This window comes from Ptychodera flava, chromosome 3 (genome assembly GCF_041260155.1).
Source record: "Ptychodera flava strain L36383 chromosome 3, AS_Pfla_20210202, whole genome shotgun sequence".
Lineage (NCBI taxonomy): Eukaryota > Metazoa > Hemichordata > Enteropneusta > Ptychoderidae > Ptychodera > Ptychodera flava.
This window is the reverse complement of record NC_091930.1, coordinates 44870577-44889345: the sequence shown is the minus strand read 5'-3', so window position 1 is coordinate 44889345 and position 18769 is coordinate 44870577. Positions and strand designations below refer to the sequence as shown.

The 18769-nt window shown below is 38.1% G+C and overlaps 1 protein-coding gene across 1 annotated transcript in view; it reads right to left on the bottom strand.

Annotated features, from left to right (window-relative positions):
* The window catches only part of LOC139130115 (QRFP-like peptide receptor), a 64005-nt gene extending 53500 nt beyond the window's left edge, over window positions 1–10505 (bottom strand). Inside the window, exon 1 of the mRNA XM_070695833.1 lies at window positions 9818–10505. Coding sequence (XP_070551934.1) covers window positions 9818–10285 — 468 coding nt within the window. The 5' untranslated portion in view covers window positions 10286–10505. The remainder of the gene's footprint in view (window positions 1–9817) is intronic.
* Window positions 10506–18769: the final 8264 nt, after the last annotated feature.

Below are 18769 nucleotides of genomic sequence, written 5' to 3'. Positions count from 1 at the left end.
GCCAAAAAAGCGTTTGAATGTAGAGACAAGTCTTTCTCTGGTGAAACCTTGATTTAACAGTTTGTAAGAGAGATGGCTATGTCTCTCTACAAAATCACCATATGAACTGTATGCTCTTGCATATCGAATAAGCTATTGAGAGCGGAATGTTACTGATGAGGTGTGCGAAATTGATAATACTAAAGTTGAACGATATTTTATAAAGACTTGCGAAAGCATTCAATCGTGTGATTTCAGTGCCGATGGTTATTTAAATAATTGTGATTGTACAATCAGCCCGATTTGCCGCCAACTGACAATACGTGTTCGGTGAAATTGTATTTCAGGCCGTAAAATTACGAATACCAGATAAGAATGGATTACTTTTCGCGTCGATAATCTTCACAGAATCCCTAAGAACTCTATTTTGTGACTGCTGTAGACTGTATTTTACAGTAAATTCATGTTTATTTGACTTTCGTAAAGTAGATTGTGGCCCAAAATTGAAAAGCCTACTCTTACGGGACATGACTAGCCTTGTCCTGCCGTAGATGTGGAAACTGCGGATCTGATACTTTTCCCCACCACATGCCTCTCCTGGGGTCAAAGTCGTTTGCTGAAATGCATTCCTAAAGATTGTTGTGTAAAGAAAGAAGCGGATGATTTTGCTCATTAGCTGTCTAGATGGCGTTGAAGTGAACAACAGTATACCATCGTTGTGCCTCGGGCAAGGCCCAACCATTTGTCTCTCTGTAGGTCGATACTACTGGGACAGTGAGACAGAAAGGATATTCATCAACGGCGTGTTTTCTGAGACAGAGACTGAACATTTACGATGCCGAACTTTGATGGGAGGGTGATTGATTTTATTGTTCCTACTGGCAGCATGACAGCTTTTCTCCACATAGATCTAGACGTTGCAAGTTGTCGCTGTCGCAGCCTACAGAGACAAATGGCCACGTCTATTAATATTCATAAGTTTACAGTACCGATCAGCTATATTAAACTAAAGACGCCTGAAAAATCACAGTTTGGCTCCTACGTTATATTGGTAACCCCTACACCTCTTAGCTGACGACACTTTTCTGAATGAGCCTTAAACTATTGTTTGAGCTTGAAACCGTTGTTAGGCTAACTATTTAAAAAGGACTTTCCACGGCCTAACAAATTAATTTACACCGTGAGCCAAGGCTACATGCCACAAGGCATACAGCAAAAATTATGAAGATCAGGTTTAGCGCTAATGAAACTGAGAGCAATAATGCAGAGATACACCCGAACTTCGCTCTTTTCATTTACTCTTTCACGAACATTGTGATTTTTTCGACCTTGCAATGCGACTAGAAAACGACGCAAGGAAGCTAGGCACCCAGATTTATTACGGATAGCAATGGCCAGCAGCACCACTGCACTTAGACTTGGTAAAGTAAAATAAGGGAACGAGGTTCCACATTCATATTCAACACGTTCATGTTGTGCACTGTGTTGTGTGTCGGCTATTAGGTGTTAGAACTAACCATGTTGAGAGGAAGGAGGATCGGCTATGTCTGAGACACAACACAGTGCACAGCATGAATATGATATAATACATAGTCACTGAACGAGTACATAATCAAGCCATACCACAAAACATTAAACCACAACTCATGACATAGCTGATGTGTGGAGCCGCGTTCCCTTATTTTACTAATCCTAATATTCCATATCTAAACGAATGAGAAGAAACAGATTACCGCCATGCAAAACTGTATAAAAACACATAAGTGAAGGTAAGACTTTACAAATAAATGAAAACCAACGACGCAGTGGTAGAGTCTTCAACAAAAGCTTCAACAAATTGAAACATAGACATTCTAACAGTACTGTCAGAAGAAAACAGCGATCGAACAGGAACTAAAACACACATAAACTGAAGTGACTCATAAAGGAACTACTCAGGGTTCCAAAACGAAAACGTCAAAGAATTCAGACATAACCACTTCCTCTCGCCATGGTTAATTTTTATACAAAATAAAAGATAAATTTCTTTGTCTGTGCTTAAACGACTTAGCCGACACACATCACAATGCACAACATGAATACACAAAAAATGTTACTGAACGAGTAATAGATCATACCATACCAAAAAAGACGTTAAACCGCACAACTGCTAACATTATTTAATAGTCGATGTGTGGAGCAACGTTCTCCTATCTTACTTTATCAAAAGTCTGTACTTTAGAACCAAAATGAGAAGGAACTTGCTTTGGCGTCTCAAACGAAATTTTGTAGTAGTGTAACTGCTCTTTCGTAGTCTAGAACTTATTCATACGCAACATGATGTCTAATATTAACAAATGACCTGAACATAGGCCTAGGGGCCATTACAAATGACGACAACGGCCATTTTATCCAATCATGTACGCGTTTCGTGAAAGTGCCAAACATGGGGCTGATCTAACATCTGTAAGATAAGTATAGAGAACTGTGGTATATAGTGGATGTGTAAGATTCCCAGCCAGGCCAGTTTCTGTACGGGGAAAAGCTGAAATGAAGCAGCAACAGGTGGCATTTTAGTCAAACTGTTTCTCGAAGTTCATTTGACTAAAATTTGGAACCTCTGCCGTGTCGAGATTAAGTATATAAACCTAATTTCTACATACGCCATAGTCTCGAGTAAACATCTCAGTAAAATTCAATACATTAATCTGCTCGGAACTATTCTAGCGAACAGTTGTTCTCGTCGTCTTGACCTTTACCCAGCCACAAATAGATCAGTGTAGGTCAAGCTTCCGGCAAGCAATAGCGATGAAATGCACTTGGAAAAAAGATATCACAATCTGCGACGTTGCTTCCTCTAAGGCAAATTCATTTCCAGGATGTAATGACTTGTTGCTCTTTCCAAGAAAGATAAGAATACTGGAAGGTAACAGTGACTTTTCTGACAAGTTTCGTCTTCTTTACTGGAAAATCCGCCACCTCTTAGGTTTCCTTATATTAATTTACATATAGTGATGTTTAATGTTCTACTTAACAACGATTGTTCTTCTAGTGTTAGAGAAATCTTCATAACCGCTTTTTCACTCATTACGTCACGTTAATCGAGGTCGTAAGACATAGCGAGAATATTTTGCTCAACAGCTCATTTCCGACGGTCCTGGCAATGCTTTCCCTACATATATGTCAAGCAAATAGCTGTAGAAGGTCATTCCTATCCATAGTAGCTAATTTTATCAATGTAATCTAAATACCGAAACATATTCCAGGATTGCCTTATGAGCGCATGCCGATAAACATTGTTCTTGATCTGTTGTATTTTTCATGAATAACAATATATCAGAATTTTCCAAACAATTTCTAGCCATGCCTAGATTTTTCTAGAATTCCATCGACCAAATGATCGACATATTGTCTTACTGACCTTTTCCTTATGTAACAACCATCAAGCTGTGCTGTGCAAACTGAATCCCAGCAATCGGTGTCACTATCTCTCATATAGAACTGTACATCATTGAGACTACACAAACGTCTTATGTGTACTTGGGATATCGATCATGCCTTATGATAAGTGTATTTGCAAATGACTTAAACCATTTTGATTGAAAAGTATTAGGGCTACCATTGGGTAGCCCCACTACATGTACTTCAGCCCTACTAACATTAGGGCTACCACGATTTTGTTTGCACTCTTTCATGCTGAAGTAGTTGACACTAACTTTCTTGTACAAAGGTACGTCGCAGTTGTTTTGTCAAATAACGTTCCGAAGTCGCGTCGTTCTGAAAGAGGATGTTCATACTGTCCTGTAGATTCATACCAGCTACTCTGTGTTGTAACACAGATTGTTAGAAATAATCTTGTACTTTCATCAATGGACATCTGAACGCGGAAACACTCAAAAGGAATCACATGTATTGAGGTATCTTTTTGGCTAGAAGTGCGTTTGATGTGCTCTGGCCTATTTTAACTTCTCTAGGGTGCTTGGATAATAATCTTCGCTTAGACAAGCTCACGTTGAAGAGCTACTTTGTATTTTAAGCATCTAAACGAATTTAGCAAGCTGACTGAACTGTCTCGTTGCTCGATCTGATATTTGCGACGTGTGGAATACATGTGCAGAGAAAATCAATCCAATACATTAAAAGCTGAGAGAAGCTGCCAGACGCTCTTTCCTTTTTAATTTCCCTGAGGTTTTTTGAAAACTGTAGCATAAGTGATAGTATAGGGACATATCCCACTTTCGGATTGCAAACAAATTGGGATCAACGGTCACCGCTTGGCATGTGAATATATATATGGCCTTCTATGGGATAGCTAACTGGCTCAAGCTGGTTTCGACTGGTCTGAACCAATGCTGCCATCTGTTCAACTGTATTAAAATGTGCCATCTGCAGGGCGCTGTGGTTCGTCATAGTGACGGTATTGAGGCTGTTACTTAACATAAATTCAAGGAAATAGTGCATGAGTATTGTACGCATAGCAAGCTATTACGCTCTTTAAATATTTTGAATTTAGAGGTCAAAGAACTTCAAGAATGTCAAGTTATGTAAGGGCATAACACTAGTAGGTACAGTGACGAGGACTTCATATTACGATTCAAACAAGGCAAAAACAGATTTTGCTAAACCAGGTCGGTGTTCAACAGTATGAATACCCTCAAGAAGTCCTTTCAGAGGTAGCAGATGTTGAGTCAACCAATGTGACGACAGCGAGGAATAGTGCGACCACTTTTGATTTGACTTGGAGCATGCAAAGACTTTGACCGTTATCAGAATTGCTAGACGTAGTTAGCCTTCTTCGACCCAGCTAACGTGTCTGAGATTCAATATCTTTCATACTATTATATTGGCCGTTACTGAACACAGATACCTCATCTATGAATGGCTCACTCAAGAAAACTCTCATGGTAAGGACTGCACGTATTTGAAAACTACACGCCTAAGACTACATATACAATAGGTAGACAGATGAAAAGATCGTTAGACAGCTGCAAAATGTATAAATGTAGCTATAGTTTTCATATCAGCAAAACATGTGTTTGCGTAGCCTGGCGACCTTATGAATGACTCACATTCAATCTTAAACGATAGCTGATTGATTTTCAAATATACCGAGTTGAAAACTCAGGCGAGTATGATCTATAACTTGAAGGTATAACTACATGAAGCGATATTGCTGTGATAGGCGCGGTCATCATTAACGACGGTGAGGGCCAGAATGGACAAGACACCCAGGGTGACACAGATAATGTAACGTGAATATTTATCGCCTACCGTGTCTAAAACATTGCAAACTCTTAAAGGTATACAGTCACCTGTATCCAAATATGCCAATATATGGTCAAAGGGGCGTTCCTTGATATTCAAAATGACCATGACAGGGCGCTGTTTTTAAAAAGCGGCCACCTGCTTAAAATCTGTGATTGGTTAGATTTTCTCTTTCCATGGTAACTGTGGCCAAATTTGAACAGGTGAAAGTATACCCTCAATATTGCTTTTCCTGGCCTTACACGCATATCAGTGATGTGTCATTAGTGAGGCCGGTGTAAACCTTCTCAGTGCTGTACCCCGTTGATACACCCCGTTGATACACCCTCAAGATGCGCTTTGTTACCCACATGCAATCGTTCCGTAATGACAAAAATCGGAATAGTACAGAGTTGTCAAAGTTCATTTGGAACTTAAAAGACAAGAGCCACGTCTTTGACGTCTCGTCTCACGGTCAAGTACTTGGTTTCAAAATGTCGCCACCAAAATTATTTATATATCACATTTTAACACCACCCACAAAGAGAATGGTACGCCCACAACAGATATATTAGAGTGTAGAGCTAAGAATCCTTTGACTTCTGACTGAAGATTGCAGAATGCATGAAACTTATGTAACATATATATTATTACGTTGTACTTGAAGTAATTTGTGTTATTATTTATATATATTTATATATAATCACATGAAATTTTTCTCTGTTCGACAGCTTTTTCGTTTATGTGAATGAATCAAAATTATAATCGAGAATTGCAAAAATATTGTTGCGATCTGGGTTTTATTTCCTGGCATTACTTTCCTTTAATGAGTAAAACGGCACATCGCCTGGAGATATGCAATTGTTTACTGGGTACTTTCATTCATAAATCCGATCAAGTTGAAATTTTGATACATCGAATGCCATCTTAACCAATCATACATACGGATTCGGTCACGCGAACTTGTCAATCATTGTCTCGCGCTGTCACCACGTCAAGGGAAGTCTGCCGTGGGCTATCAAGGGGGCTTCGCCGCGCTAGTACTAGTACTAGGGAAGGCAACAACAAGATCGAAACAGTGGCTCTTCTTCAAAGAGGTGTCGTGGCTTTCAAAATATCACGGGATTACGATCTTGGCGAAAGTTCAATTACTTTTTACTCAGTTCGATGGCACCCAATGTGGTATGTAGCCACAACGGGCCGTCATCACCGATCTCCGCCGGTGTCAACTCGTCGATCCCGTTCGGGGTCGTCAATGTTTATGTCCTACCAACTTTGATGATTGCAGTGACACATAGCTCGCCCGCATATACCTCCAAACTGTGTCACTTGACGGAAACTGCACTGTTGTCCGAGTCAACTTTCGATAATGCATCTATAGCGCTGCACTGCATTCAGAGTTCAGGCCACAGCGATAACTGAGAGCCGATGTCTTCGCCATAGCGGTACGCTGTAGATTCGATTCCGATCGGGAATTTTTATGGAATTGTTATGTTATGAATGAAATTTATCGTTGTTCGTCGTGTGATTTGATGTTTGTTGCCTTTTACTCCTCTTTCAGAAGATCGTACGGTACTTATTTATTTAGTTGAACTTACGTTGAGGGGTAGCTGTCATGTCTATTGCCAGGTTCAACGTTTCACATTGAGCCGTCCATGAGACTAGACTGGTGCGCTAGCTGCTACGGCACCCCCATTCTAGTCTCTGGAATAGCCACAAAAGATTTAGCGACTCGGAAATTCTTTTGACATGCCTGGATGTCTGAATTTATCGCATTACCTCTTCATAAACATGTCAGGGGAGCACGGCATCGAGCGCGACAGATCAGTCTGTGCATGAAAGCGTCACGGCGAAGTGAAAGAAAAAGTTTCGGCTGATGATGTAGAGCAGGGGTAATTCGTAATGCTATCTATCCTGTTCTACGTCACACAGGTGGCGATTCGAGCCAGTTCATATATATATATATATATATATATATATATATATATATATATATATATATATATATTATATATATATATATATATATATATATATATATATATATGAACTGGCTCGAACTGTGTGTGTGTGTGTGTGTGTGTATTTTAAATTAAAATTACTCCATGGGCATACGAAATCTAAATTCGAAGGTAGATCAGAGTTTGAAATAAATTCAACGCAATCACTGCACTCGAAGTATTGACCAATGATAGCCTTGCTTACAATACCCATACCTAACCCTTTTTCCATGAACAGCGTAGCCAGCGGTAGAAATGGAACAAGGAACGAGACCATTGCATCCGGGCAGCGCGAGAAAATGATCGATAAGTCTGCGTGACCGAATCCGTATGGTTAATAGGTAAAGATGGCGGTCGATGTATCAAAAATATCAACTTAATCGGATTTATAAAGGAAAGTACCCAGTAAACATTTGTATATCTCCCACGTAATGGGCCTTTTACTTATTAAATGAAAGTAATCCCGGGAAATACAATCCAGATCGCAACACTATTTTTGCAATCTTCGACAATAATTTTGATCCATCGCACCAAACGAAAAGTAAGAAGGCTGTACATGTAATGATATAATCCTATGGAATTTTCATCTGTTTAACGTCATCGTATACGAGAGTTATACGATAACGTCAACAGAGAAAAGTCCCACGAGACTTTACATACATACATACATATATATATATATATATATATATATATATATATATATATATATATATATATATATATATATATATATATATATATATATATATATATATATATATATATATATATATATATATATATATATATATATATATATATATATATATATATATATATATATATACACACAAATGTTTACATTGTGCCCTCTCGGTATCACCATAATGGCTTTATGGAAATCTCTGAACTTGGGCACAGAGAGTACGTTACATACATATATATATATATATATATATATATATATATATATATATATATATATATATATGTATGTATATCAAAAATTATAGTAAAGACAGACGAAAATTGGCAGCGGTGGAACTAAAGCAGTTACTAACAAAGATTTTCAAGAGCAGAAAAATATCATATATAATAGTCTAGATGTATAATTATACTGAGAGTGTGGCAGCAGTGACTTGCCATTCACTGTTTTAGGTGCAATGCTAAATGACTTAACAATCGCTAAAAATTCAATTCTTAGACAAAATTGGTTGGGTCAAAATGAGGGGATGAAACAGGAAACGGTTACCGAGCTTGAGAAAGAACTGGGCGACGATATTGTCGAATACCATGAACGATAACAAAGGGCTGGCGATTAGAAACACAAGGGCGTTGCCCAGGAGACGTCGCAGAGAGGGAACTCACTTAGACAGGCGACGAGCTTCGGTTCTATGCTCACTGTCAAGAGAATTGCGCAGACCCAGCCCCGGTGACGGTGAAGCCGAACTTTTGCAGATTATTATAATAACACTTCGAAAACAACATATTCAATATTTTATAACTGTTTAGTACTTTCAGATGATGTGACACGATCGCGTTATAAGGATGATATGCGCAGCTTGCGTGTGATAGTACAGATCACATAAATGCATAGTAGTGTATTGCTGCGTTGCATGCTCATTAAATGCCCTCAAAAATTCAAACTTTATTGAATAGGTAATTAAGTTTCCTGACTTTATTAGTGAGAAGCTCCACCCCTAATTCGTAACGATACACGTGCCCAAGGGCGCCCGTGCAACAGCCAATAACTTTTATCAGCATTAAACATTAATTCGTTTTCTAAATTACAGTTGAAAGAGCTACCACCAGGCAGTGGTCCCCCTTTCACATATTAAACTTTATAAGTTAGCCGTCTTTGTTCAGTTGCACGGGGATTAAATTTCCGTATTGGACACAGTTTTCGAAATTGGATAGCATAGAGATTTTTATCATATATTGTCTTTATCTCTATTAGCCGATAATATTACGACAGCCTGCCTGATATTTAAATAAGAAGAGGTTAATAAAAACGTTCAGCAGCAGAAGGCAACATGCTCATTCAGATATATTGTTACCTGATGCGACACAGTTTTACGGGATGAACATTTTTATTTGAAAATTTTATTGGGGGCGTGACGTCAGGTTCGTTACTGTGTGACCGTTCATTATTACAGAGTGAAGATTTACCAAGTACGATATGAACGGACCATGATGCCATGACTCTTAATAAATCTAAAGCAATCGTGTTGTATGTATCCCCGGCAGTCACTCCCAGACATCGCTTTGTGTATATTTCATCTCCAATTTCCAAGTAGGCAGCGCGTTAGGCATAATACAGACGTGAGCACAGAACCACTCTGCGCCAGTGAAACCAGTCAGAATACGACTATCGGCATGGACGACTGTCAGGATACTCAGTAAAGTTTTGTGATACTTGCATTGAGGAGACTGAGACAAACTATTTGGTTCTCTAAATGCATCGTTCATCATCAAAAGTAATTCGTACCCTTTCTTGGACCGAATATTAGTACACTGCATCCCAGTTGCCATCAGCCGCCATGTATATACATGATAAACGCAATTTTATCGGTTGTTGTACCATAACTAGCCTAAAAAATAATGATCAGAGGTATGTAATAGGATAATCTTACCTGTTGCAAATAGACGACTATCGGACACATTGCAGCCCCAAACGGCCATTGTTCAAGCGCCAGGGCAATAGTCGTGAACGGCATGCACATAATCGCCATCACAAGGTCCGATACGGCTAGATTAATCAGATAGGAATTGAAATGTGTCCTCACTCGGTTTCCAAAAGCCAGGATAGTTATCGCCAGGGTGTTTCCGCACACAGAAAGGAACACAGTTACTGAGAATACGACACCGATAACTAGACGTGTAGTCAGTCCCACGGTATGGGCTCTGTAAGGCTTTGGACAGTGTTGGTCTATGAACGCTTCGTTCATTTCATCATAATCATAGTAAGGAGACGACTGGGAGTCATAATAGCTCATAAGGTAATACGACTGATCCGTGTCGTTTTGACAAATGCCACACAACAGGCAATATAATTGACTTACAATTTCTGGATCCGTCGCAGCGTAGTCGTAGGTTCCCATTTTTTCTCCTTTCTTAGCGTGTGGTATTTTAAAGCACGTACTGAAACAGGCAGCTGTGTGCTCGCGCGGCCGATTGAAGTGTTTTTTTCCCCCTCTTCTCCTATCGATTACTATTCAAGCATTGATAGTCCCCATTGCGATAGGCTCATGCAGTATACATTGCTAGTCTTACGTGAGCACGTTGTAACCAGTGTCTAGCGAAGAACTTACTAGCTTTAAATACTTGACAACTGTAAATGGGCTTATTACAATTCCTCAGTCGCTAATGAATAGGAGGAACCAATCAGAGCGCGCGTCATCTCGTCACTGCGATAAGGATTGGCAACTGGTATCATCTTGCCAATACGATTGTGCATCGGCGAGTTGAGGATGAACCATTCTAATATCGGGTAGGGCCGAAGTTGCCATTAAAAGAAAATGGAACGGCACGCGGTATTTTGAACCAAGTAATGCATGCGGCAGCTAAACAATGATAGCAAATTACCCTCAATCGGATCATAGTTGATAAAATATAACAATTAAACGTATGTTGGATGCACAAAACTTCACAACACCTAATATATAACACAGATGCTTATTATGACTTCTGTCTCTCAAAGAAAAAAAAAGATGACAGGATGAAGTGTTTAGTTCATTGAATTGATATGATAAACAAAGACAAAATATGCAAACAGGATATTTGAAGATTCGCTACTTCTCATCGGTTGTCAACTTTGACTCTACGTGAATTGCAACAATGGCAGACAGCGGATAGTGCTAGAGGAAATAAAACTGATATTGGACAAGATAAGCAAAGGCTTCATATGATCAGATAAAACATCTCTGAAAGCGCAAACAACGTCCTACTTTAAAAAGATACGTCAGGGACTGGACATAAATTACAAGGGGGGTGGGCCGGTGTTTTTCGAAAAACCGCTGCGTAAAAAATAGTGACCCTTCAAAAGTTCATGCACAAAAATTAGTGACCCCCCCCTTATCGTGCATGAAAATAAGTGACCCTCCCCTGTTACTCAATACCCCCCAAAAAACCCGCAATGTGTTAAAGACCCCCTTCTGACTTGCTATACTTTTTAAGTCGCCCTCCCGAAAGGAAGGCAAAATGTGGCCGATATAACGCGTTGTCCAAAAATAAGGAAGGCAAATGTGGCCGATATAACGCGTTGTCCAAAAAATATCAATCATATGTGTGTTATTCATGTAAATGTACTTTGCTTGAAGTGGCAGGTAAAAAGTGCATGCCTGTACAAAAAATGTAATTTTTAGATTTTATCGATAATGTTGATTCACTATACATGTAGTCGACTACCGTATAAGAAAAACTACGAACGTGTATTTTCCAGTATAAAGATAGCTATATCTGTTCATATACAGATGTTTAATAACTAATATAGATATACTTGATTAGCATGGGTTGTTTACAAGTGCACATGTGAACAAGATATTTGATTTTGGAATTTCTGTCAAAATGTTGATCCACTATACATGGGAGTCTATGACAAAACTATACATGGGAGTCTATGACAAAACTGTCAAAAAATTTTCAGAATTAAAAATTTGCACTATTTGTGCATATATGGACCCTGAATAATTGACATAATTGTGCTTGATTAGAAGAGGGTGGTAAAATGTGCATCTTTGTACAATAACTTTGTTTTTGGAATTTCGCATAAAATGTTGATCCACTATACATGGGAGTCTATGACAAAACTGTAAAAAAAAATTTTCAGAATTAAAAATATGCACTATTTGTGTATATATGACCCTGAATAATTGACATAATTGTGCTTGATTAGAAGAGGGTGATAACACTTGCATCTGTGTACAATAACTTTTTTTTCGCATGAAATGTGGATCCATTATACATTGTAGTCTATGAAGAAACTATGAATAATTTTTTTAAATACAAAACTTGGCAAATCTGTGTATTTATGTATGCTTGATTATTGATATTTATGTTCTTGATTAGACTAGAGTGGTTACAAGTCCATGTGTGTGCAAGAAATTTGATTTTGGAATTTCACCGAAATGTTGATTCACTATACATGGCAGTCTATGGTGAAACCTATGAATAATTTTTTTCCAATACAAAAATAGGTAAATCTGTGCATTTATGTACACTCAATTATTGGTACTAATGTTCATGATTAGACTAGAGTGGTTTCAAGTCTATGGTTGTGCAAGAAATTTGATTTTGGCATATCACTTAAATGTCGATTTACTATACATGGCAGTCTATGATGAAACTATGAATAATTTTTTTCCAATACAAAACTTGGTAAACCTGTGCATTTATGTACACCTAATTATTAGTATTAATATTCATGATTAGACTAGAGTGGTTTCAAGTCCATGGTTGTGCAAGAAATTTGATTTTGGAATTTCACCAAAATGTCGATTCACTATACATTGTAGGCTATGAGGAAAACTACAAATAACTCATAGGTTATCTGATCCTAAATTGTTATTCAAAAGTTGTTCGACCTGAAGCTTCCAGTTGTTATTGATGACACTATGCACTATTCTGAACAGTTTGTATTCTGTCAATGTCCTCAAAAAATTAAAAAATGTACATACAGCGACATGAACGTTTGACACCGACCTATACCCAATGTATTGTCAATGGGAGAATGATGTCAAATAAGTAATCTCCCAAATTGTTATTGAAAGAGTCATTATAGGGGACAGTTATGCACAATAGTGTTGAATAAGTAGAAATCATGACAACTTAAATCAATGTGGCTGCTTGGATCATCAATACATTGTTTATTATACCTGAAATTTGCGCCCGAAGGGCGCGCCGAAAATGGTAATGGCAGAAAATGAAAGTGCCAGGAGGTATTTTTTCTTTTTTCAGTATTCCATAACGTGCACATGCAATTTCAGCTTTGATGCATGAAAAAATGTGACCCTCCCCCATAGGCTTGCACAAAATTTTATGACCCTTCAAAAATGCTTGCGCGAAAAATGGCGACCCACCCCCAAAAAACACCGGCCCACCCCCCCCTGTAATTTGTGTCCAGTCCCTCATTGCAAAAGAAAGTGTAATATCGTGTTGACATTTAAAACTACTACTAGAAGTTATCTATCTCATTGTAAGTCAGTGTTTTGACAGATGTACAGGAACAACTTACATGCTTCTTTGCGTTCAGAGGGAAAACACCTTTCAAGGAAGTTCGCGGCTCGAAAGTGAAAGACAAACTTTGGATCAAACTTTTCTTTAGGAATACTTCAACCATTCTTTTTGAAAATCAAGAATAAAAGTCAGGGGTCACGGTGAAAATTTTGGTACTAGGGAAACAAATAACTCAAGATTTACCGATATTTGAAATCCAAAATGGCCGCCATCCCTGTTAAACTCTATGGAGTAAAATACAATTTTCGCCGGTGAAAGTTTTCTTTCACCAAAGGCTTTAAAATGAACCCCCTCAAGTGATATATCAGAAAAGAATTGTAAAACTTTGAGTACAATTTTTGTATCCGAAGCGTGATTTACCATAATTCACTAACAGTAAAGAGTAGGCCTATATGCGTTGTTGTCAAATTGATCATATCGTGTGACAGGAAACAGATCTGATTTTATTCTCTTTAATATTAAACTGATATAAAACCACGTGTGCCAATGCTAGAGGTTAATGGCAAAATCTTCAGAATGCACGCACGCGTCTTTGTGTGTGAATCTATATGTCCGTCATTGGCATAGTTGGCACAATGCTAAAGCTTTCTAAATGCCATGGTTTCAACCAAACAACATAGATATGCCTGTATGTCAATGACCCGACACATTGATATGGATGTTACATATTCTACAAGACTTTGGAAATATGTCACATAAAGGTTAATGCATCTAGCGGCTATCGACACCGAAATGTTGAAATAAATACCTGGACCTCAGTAAAACGTCGATTTGCACAAACGGGAGACGCACACCTAATTTGGGGCGACATCCACAAAGACATTAATAAATTGCATTATTTTACGACCTTGTTTTGATAAAAGTTATTGAAATCATGAACATGATTATTTCATGTGATGTTACTTGTCAATTATGGATAACTAATTGTGACATTTTAATTGTAGCACGTATATAAAGCGGTATTGATGTATATAACCGAATGTATTCTTGTATACATCCAATCAAACACATAAATTGCATCCAAATTCCATACATATTGTTGCTCGGACATACACATTGTGAAATAGTGAAAACAGCATTGTTGTGAATGATTAGATGTATTCTAAAAAACTTTTATCTTTTAATCCATTATCTATTTTACGGTCGAGGCAACGACACCAGGCATAATTTGAAACCTTGAATAATGCGAAAGAGAGCAACAACTACGATTCCGCTGTATATCAGGGCACAAAAAAGACACAAGAGACTATGTTTTGGCCGGTGGCAGCTGTACGATTTTTTTGAAGTATTACGGTGTAGTTGAAACAAACGCAAAGTCTTTGTAAAGCCCATACTTTCAATAAAGAAAAAGACGAGTAAATACAAACTAAAATTATGGCAACATGACAAAAATCCTTGGGAAATCGACAACGTGAGTAACGGCCTATAGTATGAAGTAATCTAGACTAGTATATCTGTGCACTAATTAACCGCGAAATAGTCTACTTTCGGATGGAGACAGTGTTTGGGAATCATCAGGTGATGTTGGCAAGAAGGAACATCGAATACAGCTATGAAGCGAACGCCAGACAATGAAGACTGATGCAACTAAGTGTGCACGTTTTCGACCTCGTCAGTTAGAAAACCCTTAAGTAGTGTATTGAATCAAGGCATCAAGGATTCCGCCAACTCTAATTACCATAGAACTCTCGTTGAACTCTCAATAAGACCTAGCAACGTTCACTATTACTGAAAATGGCTTATACTAAGACGTGTTGTATTGGTATTGAAGACATGGTATTTATCAAAATTGACCTCGTGCTACGTATTCAGTGAAATATTGATACGGGGATGAATAACGTGTGAGGTGAAAATTATAATTTCAGGCGCTGAGGAGATTGCACGGAGAAATCGATGAAGAATTGTTCGTTCGCCCTTGTTAAATATTTACATTATTTTGATCAAACAATATACCCATTTGCTCGCTTGTACATTAAAGATTTATATCGACCATACATTGAGCGTACATTGCAGTTAGTACTTCAAAACACTGAGAAATATGTGTGTCTACAATGAAGATGGATCGGCAGGTACGAATGGATGATGGCCTACCTCGAATCTGTATTTCTTGTACAATGTGATCCTATCAGTTGAATTAAAATAGATTACTTTTATTTAAACCGCAAATAAACTGCTACATGTGTCGTGTGGTACTAAAAACGTAAATTTACCTTCTTTCGATGTAAACCGCTGCTTACCTTACGAAACAGATCGACGACTGCGACCCTGCTAAGTTTATCTACGAAAGTACAGACATCGTGAAAAGAGGGATGAACAAATAACCAACAAACACGCAAATAAAAACAGGCAAGGCGGTGACTATTTTTATTACATGCCACGTATATTGAACGTCGCGCGCTCCATATTGGATGAAAGGCTTCAATGGTAACTCGTCGGTGACGTCGCGGTCCGCATGATAACCATTGGACTGAAAGTGAACAGGAACTATTTTCAACTTGACAACTTCAGGATTAAAAAACCATCAATTTACATCTTTTACTTAGGAAATACCGTTACGGTTTTTACAAAATTATGCGAAAAAATTTAGATAAACTGAAAATTGTTCTCCTTTTCAGCAGATTTTCGTCTAGGTGGAAATAAAGCATGCAATTGTCATTTCTACGTAAACATAAAATATGAAGAGAAAATTATGTCAGAGCGGTATGTAATAAAAACATAGCCCAATCATGGGACTACATACCCTCGGGGCAGGAGACCATTTGCCCCACGTAAGGAGGGCAAATGGTCAAACCTACCCTCGGGAACATAGTCCAATGTTTGAGCTATATTATAAAATGTGTATTCCCTATCCATCCTATGAAGAAGAAAATAGTCCTAAATCTTGCGAATATCACTAGAATGTCTTCGATTGATTTATGTCGAAATTCCCTCTTGGTCACAGTTGAAAATTCTTCTTAGCCTACTTTCGAAAATTCCCGCAGAACTTTTCACCGACCCTGAACATTTTGACAATCCGTAAAACGGTACAAAACAAGGCACAATATTTACGCGTCATGGCCGCCCTTGTTTCGGGAGAAAGTTGCGAAACAATAACCTTGTGAATTGTGATTTCTGAAGCTGGAACGTTCGTTACTGGCACTCTGGCAAAAAAAAGGAAATTTGGCTGCTTCGAAACCTATAAGAGTACTTTCCTCTCCAGGGGGCGCCATCTGTGATCTAAGGCTTTTCTAAGACACGGTAGAGGTCAAGACGTCTTTCCAAACCTACTCCAATTATTAAATTAATAAAAATCTGAGTGGTTGTCACCTCAGAGACGCTTTCATTTGTGACCTGCTTGTACGACTGGCATAATTAAAACACAAAAATTCGCTTAAGGGCTACCGCCTGTTCCAGAAATAGAATATAAAAGCCCAAAGTTTGATTGTCCACCTTAGGGAGGATCTTTGCTGCATACTGTAACTGTGTTGACGAAAAACGTAATTTACACTTAGGTTTTAGAGGGACGACCCTTGGGTGATGCTGATCATACAGTGCTCATCATTCGAGTTTTTGGTTTCAGTGTTTGGCAAACAATGATTTCTTGACTGCAAAGAACAAATTGTTTTACTCCATCATACAACATCAAAAGATGTGTCGATGGCCGCACGTTCTCTTATCATAAAAAATAAACTATAGCAGAACTTTTACCTTTCAAAAAGCGATGATTTGTTTTTTTCAATTCTTGAGTACAGTTAGCTCAAAACTTCGCAGTCTTGCACTGGTAAAAATAGCGGACGCTAGACGCGTCTTTACGCGTTCAAAATGTACATGTCGGTGTTCAAATTTGAACGGCTAGTGTTCATATTGTTAACACCAGTGTTCATAATATTAACATTGATGTTCTAAATCTGAACACTATGTGTTAACAACGATCTCCTTTAAGTGTTCAAAAACTCTACATCACAGAAATTTTACAATACTGTGAAACAATTGACAGTCTTTTGTGCTTTTTACTTTACAGTGGCTATATGAAATTTACTATTGCTTCACTGTCCGGTAAACGTATACGGATTTTGGTGTAACGAATTTCACACTAAGTGAAAATGTTTCCGGCCTACAATTGCTGAAAGCATGTTTTTTCTAAAAAGGAAGTATACAAAATAATTTTACACGTTTATTACGGGTTGAAAGTTCAAAAATTAGAAAAGAAAATCAGAAAACCACCATGAACGTTTTAATTTTAACATCGGCGTGCAAGAGGCGTTCTACTTCTAAACACTTGGTGTTCAAGTTTGATGCCTTTTCCTATCCCATGATGCATCAAAACGGAAGTTGCGACATTTTTCTTCTTAGCGCACCCTGAAGTCGTGATCGTGCGAAGCAAGACCAGAAAGGGTAAGTTTCCTCTCCAAAATAGTAAAAGGTATTAGATTTTTGAAGCATCTATATTATCGTCCTTTGAAATTAATTGTATTGTACCTTGAAATAGCTTAACTACGTGAGGAAACCTTTTTTTTCTTTCATGGCTGCTATACCAACAATTAGCTGTGACTACGCAGTGGTACTTTTGGCCATAGCCTATCGATCGATCTCACTCGGGTCAAGGGTCATCAAAACACATCTGTAGCGATAACCCTTGACCTGAGCGCGATCGATACGCCTTGCATAGTACTGCTGCGTAATCACTGCTAACACATGTCTTTTAGTAGACACAATCGCATGTAAAAGATCAGTTGAACATCGTAGAGTATGCAATGTATTGTTTCAGCATATGGGAGTTTGGCTTTTTTATTTTAATCAGTTGATGACAAGAACAGCAAATATTTTGTAACAGTATTGAAGAGAGGCACAGTATATGAAAGTCTCCCCTTTCCTTAACCTAATCAGCCCTTGTCTTTCATTTAAAGTTTCATCTCGCCATATTACCTATTGTTGCATTTTTTCAGAATGTAAAAAGTTGATTTAACTGAAAATCGAAGAGTGGTTGTTATAGAAGCTGGTGGTACAGATAACGAAGAAGATGAGTGTACAGGTAGCTGTCTGGAAACAAGCTTGAGAACCTCAGTTCATCTCTAATGGAGATTTAAACTTCCAAGGGTCAGTAACTGAATTTTGATAAATTTCTGTATTTTTGTTCTGAGTTAATCCAAGCTTTGGTAGCATGCTATGATCAACTAAATGTTGTCGGAGAATAAGCTTTCACAGACGTGTAGTCTCCCTTATTTAAATTAAAGCTGAAAGCGACAGACCATTCAGAGTAAAAATGTCCACTCTGAATTACTGATTTTTCTGAAATTTTCACTCTGAATTTTCTGTCACTTTCTGCTTCAATTTTTCACCCCCCCCCCTTGCATCTGATGAAGGAGAATTCA